Raw genomic sequence first — 9525 nt, forward strand, 5'->3', positions numbered from 1 at the left:
TTTAAAACAATAGCAACTCGATCTTAAACAGTTTAAAAGTTTATTTTTACCATATTTTTTCCGCTAATGATTCAACTAACCTTGTGTTGCAGACATCATACTACAGAATGGCAAAACAAGACAGACATATATCAAATACAAGTACATCATCGAGAAGAACTCTCGAAAGTTTTTCGAGAGAAGTGTAAATTCATGTCCAACCCTACATGCAGGTGAAGCGATCTAAAAACTATTTTTTCTTGGGCATAACCTTCTAATCTATTTTCAGCCAATAGAAACTCAGCTGTTGCGTGGAGTATAGTTATTCAAATATTTCATTTCGTGTCAGGACGATGGAATAATTAATAATCAACTTGTTTTTGCTTTTTTTGTCTAAGATATTCAGTGTTTGGCTATTGTTTAGTAAATTTTACTGAACCGGCCTTAAATCCTTCTGTTACTTTGTTATATAAAGAGGTCTTCATGTTATCTAAAGAGAATCGCATGTGGATTTATACACTTTGAAAGCATTCCTATCTTATTGCTGGATCATAAACTCCCCTGAAGGGAAAAGAAGCTTTTATGGGTTTATTGTAATGTATATTAGTCAGCTTTTAAAAAAAAAAACAACTGCGTAGGTCTTATAATTGTGTGGCCTACTTTGCAGTATAACCCTTTGAGGAAAAGCAGTATTTACCGTTAGCCATCAGTGAGTAGAGAGAGAGAGTTGGCATGCTTTCTATAAAGATAAACTATTTTTGATGGCCAATTTACATACCGAGGCATATCTTACTACCGACCATTAGGTCGGTAAATGAATAAAGGGAATAAGTTTATAAAGAAATTGTGGTGCTGCGTCAATGGGGGTAACAAGTTAATTTGGGTTTATTAGCTAAGTAGAAATTGTAAATTGGTCACCGCAAAGAGTTAAAAAGCTGACGTTTCGAGCGTTACCCCGTCGTCATTTGCTCTGACGAAAGGCCAACGCTTGAAATGTCAGCTTTTTAACTCTTTAAGGTAGCCAATTTCAAATTTCAATTCAGTTTATAAAACCAAACAGTTGTTAATTAAGTCATTGGGAAGCTTGGTAAAGTAAAATGAATAATTTATTTTACTCCCAATGAATTGAATACCTGCTGGAAGAATGAATAAAGATAACGTGACATCCAGGTCTTATTGGTCAAAAAAAAAATTAGGAAGTTGTTACCACAAGGAAAACAAATTGAATGAGATATTTTGCAACCATTTGCATACTTTTTGTGAAGTCGGTTTCAGAAAGCGATCTGTGATATGAAGAATTCGTTTTTTATCTTAGTTCTGTTACTTTGGTATTTCATGATACCTGCTTCTGTCTCATCGAAAGGTCAGTTTTACCATTACTCATTTCTGAGTGGGGATAGTGAAGGGAAAGTAGTCCTTCTCAATAATATTTACCGTTTCACACCCGTTATTTGTTTAAATGGGTTTTTGTTACTTATTTCCGAAAAAGAAAAAACGTGTAAAGATCACTAAACACTTTTAAATCCCTTTAAACTCCCAACTAAGAACCTATGGGTGAATGGATGATGAGTGGGTAAATGGTTTGTTCAGTGAGTACGTTTTTGTGCATTTCTTACGCAGCGAATTTCGAAAGATCTTCTGTCTTTTTTGTTGTTGTTTTGGTAATATTTTCTACTTATGTATCCACCTCTTTATGTATCTGTTCATTTTTTGTTTTGTCGCAATGAAGAAGTTTACTCTTTTTCGATTCTACACTTCTTGTTTGTATCGGCTGCTGTGGTTATTGGGCTAATAAAGTAATAAATATTTGTTCAGTTTTAGTCAGCTTTTTCCCCAACAAACAACTGCCTCAGTCTGGGTATATGGACAAATTTACTTTTCATGGCAATGACGTAGCTTTTGAGTAAATATAATGGGTTGAAGATCAGGATGTCACACAGCAACGCTTTTCCGCAATACAGGTTCTTTGCAGAAGTGACTTGTTAGTTGATCTGGATCATTCTCGGATTTCTTCAACGATTCAGTTCACTTTACTAATTTAAACTAAGAACTTGCGTATTGACTGAGAAACTTTCCTTCTCTTTATTTTTTAGGAATTTTCGAATTTAAACCTCTTGCATATGGCAGTTGGCAGTACGGATAATTGCTACCGAGAAATTAAAATCATGATGGAAGGCAAATGCCTAAGGGAGTTGAAACAGTCCGAATAGGAACGCGAATGGATGGACAAATGGATAAAACCATTTAGGATGATTAAAGATTTATGCGAATAATCTGCCGATAATTATTCAAACTTAGTAATAAACCCAACTATCGTCATAGTTACATGTATTATTAATTGCTATCTGCAAGTTTCCTGCAGATGGCAGTACAAAATATTACTGCCGAGAAATTGAATGGAACACAAATCCCTGACGAAGTTTAAGCAGTGCGAATAGGATCGCAAGTGAATGGACGAATTGAAAAATTTAGGATACTTAAGGTAGCTGAACACAGTTTTTGATACCTTTGTTTCTTTCACCATTTTCTCTAAACCCTTGCATGATCTCTTGGTCACCAAAACTAGCAGCAAGCAAGTTGACAACACAAATTTTTTCTTTTTTTGATAGTTAAGCTGACGTATCTGCCGTTGCCGTGGCGACTTGAATAGATATAAACAGGCAATTCAAATCGGTTTTGTTAATTTGTAGAAAATCTAGTCATTAGATGTTGTTTATAACTTGCATGCAACAAGGTTGTAACGATACTCACAAGTTAACACCATTTTGCTAACAATTTAACAGAGAGATCTTCAATTCATAGACAGGTAAAAACAAGCGATATAATATACCGAGGTTTCGGCGACTTCATGACACTATTATCAAGGGTACAATTATCCCTTGTTGAAGGTTCACTCGATTTTCTAGAATTTCCTTTGTTTAAAATCAATTTTTTTTCAATACTCCAGTTACTTATTTCCTAAAGTATTTTTGTGCCAAATTTCGTGAAATTCTAATGAGTGGTTCTCAAGAAATAGGCATATTTCCGAGAAAGCAATTTTCCATTCAGTCGCAATTTTTGGACTTACTACGCATGCGCTGCATTTAACTGGGTTCTTTCAGTAACAACGAAAAAGCTGAGAATTGCTGGGTTCTTTGCACCGTTAACTTTTCTAACATATCTTTGTAACAAAAGATTAAAGCCCTCAATACACTAGGCCAACTATAGAGAAAAATCGCACAGATAGTGCGGGTACTTGTCGAATAATTAAGATGACCACTCTTTTGACAGCATGTTTGTGTTTTTTAAAATCCTTGTGGACGCGCTGAGTTGCATCAGCAAAAGCGCGCGTGAAAACTCTTAGTGTATAGCTTTGGGTTAGGAAAATACCTCCATATAAACTGCATGGAGCACTCTAATCTCTTCATGCAACTAGAAAATTTTTTTGTAGTGTTTCAAGGGTATTAAGAGGGGAGCTATTTGACAAAGATGAAGTGTCGTTGATTGAAAAGTTCATTAGAATGGCAATAGCAGAAGCAAAGAATATGAGATCTAGAAAGGTAAGATGATGAAAGTAAAGATTCACTTACATTACATTTAATCCCGTCATGGAAACTGCGCAATTAAATTCAAAATTTTATTTTTTTTAATTTCTATAGGTAAGCATAGAGTCGATGGATTTAATAATAATAATGATAATAATAATAATAATAATAATAATAATAACAATAATAATAATAATAATAATGATAATAATAATAATAATATAGTTTATTTCGGACGACTTGCAGCCTAAGGCTGAATTACTGGTACAGTTTTAAAAATATACACACTGGAAACCTAAATAAATAAATACACACAATACTTTATGTTGATTGGCTATCTCATATGGTTGTCAGAATTAGCATAAATTATCTTATGTAACGAGAGACCACGAGGTGAAACAAACATGGCAGTTGTGTTCTAGAATCCTAGTGCTCTTTGCTCGCCGCTTACTACTCTTTCTCTTTAGTGAACTCTACAAATCAACACTTTACACAGGTTGATACTCAACGGTAACGAAATTTTTAAAACGCTCAGTTCTGACAAGTGTGCCGTGAGAAGATCTGCCTGATCGCAAACACATTTGAGTTGTGCTGTGAAGTACCCGCTCATGAATATTGGGGTATAAGGGATGGCCCGGGCGAATTTTACAAATAAACCGCTCGCATGCAGCTGCGCGACTTGTTCACCTACCACAGGGGTGTAGCCAGCTTATAGTCCTGTTGGCACAGGAGTACAATTTTTTTCTGCCTACTCAACTTTTATAATATAACTTACAAATTCTGAAACAAAAATTGAAGTCTTAGGGTACTGTGAGGCCTATAACAATCAAAAGGCTGGCTTCTCCCCAGCCTTCCCATCTTACATTCAGTTTCCTGTTCACATACTCACTCATTCTACAAATTATATTTTTTGTGCTCATGGGGTTTGTGAATTTCAGAGAAATTCAGATACATTGACTAGTATTAGAGTGGAAATGTGTAAGCTTTCCATTTTATTTTCTCCTAAAAAACAAAAAAAACTGTGCATCTTTTTATTTGCAGTTTCCCATTGGAGCTGTGATTGTTGATCCCCAAAAGAACCACCCCATAGCTGCGTGTCATGACTTAAGATGTGCAGGACACCCACTCCAACATGCTGTCATGGTGTGCCTGGATCTAGTAGCACATAGTCAATCATCAGGTGCTTGGAAGCTTGACTGCCAAGAGGTGAATGGAGCATGGGCATTGAAAGACAAAGGTTCACAGTCACAGCAAAGAGCTTGTTGTTGTGGCAGAATTTATTCCAAAGACTGCAGCTCAGTGGAGAAAGAGTCATTCGATGAAAGATTTACTCATTGTAGGGAGCCATGCAATTTGCTAAAAGATACTGACAACAAATGCAAGTCAATGCCTTATCTTTGCACTGGATATGATCTCTATGTCACAAGGGAACCTTGTTCTATGTAAGTATCTTTAACACTTTTAAGTAATATTTATTTCGTAGAGAGTCAAATACAAATCATAGTAGAGGACTCGAAGTTTATCTTTGTATCTCTCCTTTGTAAAGTACATTACCGTAAAATGAATATCATACACCTTATTCCAAAATGGCTGCCACCTGGTAAAAAATGGGGTGAGCTGCGAGTTGATGGTGAATTTTTTTTTAATGAAAAGCCAAAAAAAATACATTGTTTAATATTACATTGTATAAAACAACCTCTCTCGGGTATACTTGTACTTAAATCACACCTTGTTGCATGAACGTCTTGGGAATTTCGTGAACATTTAGTGGCATAGAATTGCAAGTTATTTGACTCTGACTGTCATGAGTGATCAACAGAGAATTTCTCCTTACAATATCAATACAATATCAAGCAGACAAGTGATGAGATTAAAGAAAAATATCAATTAGGGAATTATTAGTTGATCCAATACTAAATTCTCTGACCAAAATTTAAAAGAATTGTATGGCAGAGACTGGAAAATTTCCAGTGGGATCGTGGGAGTTAGTCGGTTAAGCTTATATTGTTTCTGTTTCTATTTTGTTATTCAAGCCACAATTTCTTAGAATTATTATTTTTTATTTCCCTCTAAGGTGTGCAATGGCTTTGGTGCACTCAAGAATCAGACGAGTTTTCTATGGCTGTGGTGACAATATAACTGGTGCTTTAGGCAGTAGATATAAGATTCATACTCAAACTGGACTTAACCATCATTATGAGGTGTTCTGTGGTGTGCTGGAAGATTACTGTAGAACTTTGTTTGAGAGAACTCCTTAGGAGGAAATTAGTCAAGTGCAAGTGACAGAAGCTCTAATCCTGCAACTCCTAAAGAAATAAAGGTAAAAATTGCCTTAACATTTTCTGCTCTATGAATAAAGGGGGTAAGTTTCTAAAGAAACTGTAGTGCTGTGTCGGTGGGGGTAACAAGGTAATTTATCTACATCAACAAAGTTGAAATTGTAAATTGGCCACCGTAAAGAGTTAAAAAGCTGATGTTTAGAGCATTAGCTCCTCACCACGGTGATTTTTTAATTATAAATTTTTTGAAATTATAACATATCATTTGCTCTAATGAAGGGCTAACGCTGAAAACGTCACCTTCTTAACTCTTTACAGTGGCCAATTGACAATTTTAACTTTGTTGATGTAACCAAATTCTCTGCACTGTGTTGAGTTTGAAGAAAGTTATCACTTCCATGATGTTATCTGCCCTCAGCCCATTAACAAATAGTCTTGCAGTGAGATTAACATTTTAAATTTTACAGTACACGTCGCCTACACAAGAGACTGCTCTTTTCTTTATATTTCCTTTTTAATCTATTTCCAAGAAATGAGTTTCTTTTTTAATTATAACATAGCAAATAAACAATTCCTTGAGCACGAAAGCAGTGTAAAATTATCAAGGTGATGTTGTACAAATAAGGGAAAGTTAAGAAAAATATGTTAATTATGTTTTATTAAACTGTCAAAATTGAACTAAGAATTTATTATGTCTAGTAGAGATATTATTGAAAAGTGTCCTATTCTCTGTTTACGATAATTTTTTAAAAAGAAATAGGATGAAATAGAAAAAATCCATGCTCCTAGGACATCTTGCTGCTAAACAAATAGAGTACCTGACCTATATTCGCAGCTTTAAATACTTTCGAGTATGAATTATTGATTATGTCAATATCGGACAAAGGCCATTGAAGGGAATTGGAAATAATGTGACGTCATGCATTCCGTGTCTCCACTGCGTTACGCAGCAGTTTATCGGGCAGTATAAGATAATTTGCCCAGTTCAAAGCTCTTAATCGTCTTGTAAACGACTCAAGAGATATTGTAAAGAATCTCAGTCACCTGGGGAAATTGTGGGGTATTATCAGGCGCCTTTTTGGGGTGAAAGTTTTTATATATTCAACAAAATATGTAAAAGAACTACGCGTTGGCCATCTACGTCTACATCTACATCTACTTTATTACTCTTCAACGCTATTACACATCAAGAAGAGATAAAAAAATAAAAATATAAACATAGCTAATAAAAATAATAAATAAATAAATAAATAAAATATGTAATTAACAATATAGCTATGCTTAAAAAAAACTTAGAAAAATTTTTTACTGCAAATAGCTGAATAATTAAGTGATCTAGTTCCAGGTGATAAACAGTTCCAGTCCCTTATAGTTCTCGGAAATAAAATATACTTGTAGTAATCATAATGTACAGGTGGTTGAAGATATGAATTCGTCGAGTAATTTCTAGTCTTCCTAATAGACAATTGATAGTAAGACGGGATAGGCAAAGCAATACTATTGTTCGCAGATTTATGGAAAATTTGTAAACGATGGGATTTTCTTCTCTCGCTTAGTAAATCCAAAGATAGAGATTTCTTCAAATTGGACACGCTGGTGTTATAACTATAATCATGTTTAATAAATCTCGCTGCGCGATTTTGGATAGCTTCTAGTTTCTCCACTTGATTCTGTCTATAAGGATCCCATAGTGCAGACGCATACTCTGAATGTGGCCTGACAAGTGATATATAAGCTGCACGTTTAGTTTCTTCAGAGGAGGCATACAAGGTCCTTTTCACAAACGCAAGTGAAGGGTTCCCCTTTTTAGCAATCTTGTCCACATGAGAGTTCCACCGCAGATCACTAGACAGCAAAACACCTAAATAATGATGTTGTCGAAGAGATACCAGGGTTTGGTTGTAAAGAGTGTAGTCTTTAACAACCGGGGATCTACTACGGAAAACAGACATTTTGTAGCATTTAGAAGGATTGAACAGCTTCTGCCACCTAATAGCGCATTGGCCTAGCTTGTCTAGGTCTCGCTATAAAGCCAAGGTGTCATCATGATGAGTGATTACATGATACAATAAAGCATCATCAGCAAACAATCTTAGTGTACATCCTAGCCCATTTTGCATATCATAATCGAATAATAAAAACATTAATGGACCAAGTACCGTGCCTTGAGGTACCCCTGAAGTCACATCAACAGATTTTGAACTCACGCCATCAATTATGACACTCTGAGATCTACTAGTGAGCCAAGATTTAATCCAAGTAAGGGTGCTTCCCTGAATGCCATAAAACTGCAATTTGCTGATGAGGCGTTGATGGGGAACTTTGTCAAAGGCTTCACTGAAATCCAGAATGATCATATCCATTTGATCTCCATGATCTAAGTTCTTGGCCAGGTCTTCGATAGTCAGAATCAATTGAGATTCACATGAATGATTTTTTGGAAATCCATGTTGGTTCGCAAATAAGATGTCCTTGTCCTCAAGATGGTGCATAATGTGCCTATAAATAATATGTTCCATGATTTTACATAATACAGCAGTAAGGGAAACAGGTCTATAATTACATGGGTCATGTTTTTCACCTTTCTTTAAAACTGGTACTACATAAGCATTTTTTAAGAAAGGCGAAAAACATTTTAGCGGCAATGACCGTTGTGATATCTCTGTGGATGTCCCACACGAGCGCTGTTCCTTTGAACGGAGCCGACATTGCAGATAATTTTTTATCTTTGAACACGACGTCTAGAAACAGTAACTCTTCACTGCAGAATTCAACAGCTGCCAACTCGACGGCTACGTGTAATGCCACAATCGCTAACTGTATGACGCAGATTTCGGATCACATTTTGTTCCTGGGCAACCGAGCCCGATATGCATTTGTAGGATCACATTTTGTTCCTGGGCAACCGAGCTCGATATGCATTTGCCGTACTCGATTACCATTCCTGCTCGATGAGCAAACCACGTTTTATAATCGAGCTCGATAACTACAAGTCGAGCTCGATTACTAATCGAGTACGATTGCTAATCGAGCTCCATAACTTATCGAGCTCGATAACTTATCGAGCTCGATAACTTATCGAGCTCGATAACTTATCGAGCTCGATAACTAATCGAGCTCGAATTTTTGTCGAGCGCGGTTAGAGTAATAACGAGAAAGACTGGGAACGAGTCAAACACTGATTGAGGAGGACGATGGCGGGTAGTGGTGTCTTTGCAAGAACCTTGATCATTGGGTGAGTACTTCGTACGTTTTTAAGTTTCAGCGATAGAATTCAAAGGGAAGGTATAAAGGAAGTGGCAGCAAATATATTGGAAACTGAAGTTTTCTCAAAGCATGAAAACCCCGGGTCAGGTGTAGTCATTTCGGGTAAAGAAGGATACACTTTAATCTACACTTGATTAAAACTTCGCTCGAATGGGACTTAACACAGACAAGAACTTTAGTAATCCTTATTTTATTGTAAAACGTAAAAATTTGATGGTGAAGTACGCAGGGGAATACTTGTATCCCTTATTTTCACTTAAGTTCTTCACTTGATTTCGATAGAAGAAATTAAAGGTCTCATCTTTACGTTCACTATAAAATTATGTACACTTTTTTAAACTCAAATAAAGCAACCTATGGTTTATAGCGAGATTTTTTAAACCATTCCATCACCTTGCAACGCAATTCCTTTCCTTTTTACTTAAGTAGCCAAAAGTAGCAGCCTTTTAAAGCAAACTTGTGTCTCGAAAACCTCG

The 9525-nt window shown here is 35.9% G+C and overlaps 1 protein-coding gene across 1 annotated transcript; it reads left to right on the plus strand.

Annotated features, from left to right (window-relative positions):
- Positions 1–1193: 1193 nt before the first annotated feature.
- Positions 1194–5945, plus strand: LOC148729102 (tRNA-specific adenosine-34 deaminase regulatory subunit adat3-like). The gene is made up of 4 exons (XM_088725420.1): positions 1194–1342; positions 2073–3518; positions 4545–4945; positions 5578–5945. The coding sequence occupies exons 2-4, from the start codon at positions 3480–3482 to the stop codon at positions 5759–5761; spliced, it is 624 nt and encodes a 207-aa protein (XP_088581546.1). The 5' UTR covers positions 1194–1342; positions 2073–3479; the 3' UTR covers positions 5762–5945.
- Positions 5946–9525: the final 3580 nt, after the last annotated feature.

This window comes from Stylophora pistillata, chromosome 6, assembly GCF_964205215.1.
Source record: "Stylophora pistillata chromosome 6, jaStyPist1.2, whole genome shotgun sequence".
NCBI lineage: Eukaryota > Metazoa > Cnidaria > Anthozoa > Scleractinia > Pocilloporidae > Stylophora > Stylophora pistillata.

Excerpts from the sequence above, each read along its gene's own strand:
- LOC148729102 (XM_088725420.1), top strand. The coding sequence starts at position 3,480 with ATGGCAATAGCAGAAGCAAAGAATATGAGATCTAGAAAG. Across the intron at positions 3,519-4,544 it reads AGAATATGAGATCTAGAAAG|TTTCCCATTGGAGCTGTGAT; the intron begins GTAAGATGATGA and ends TTTTATTTGCAG. Across the intron at positions 4,946-5,577 it reads ACAAGGGAACCTTGTTCTAT|GTGTGCAATGGCTTTGGTGC; the intron begins GTAAGTATCTTT and ends TTTCCCTCTAAG.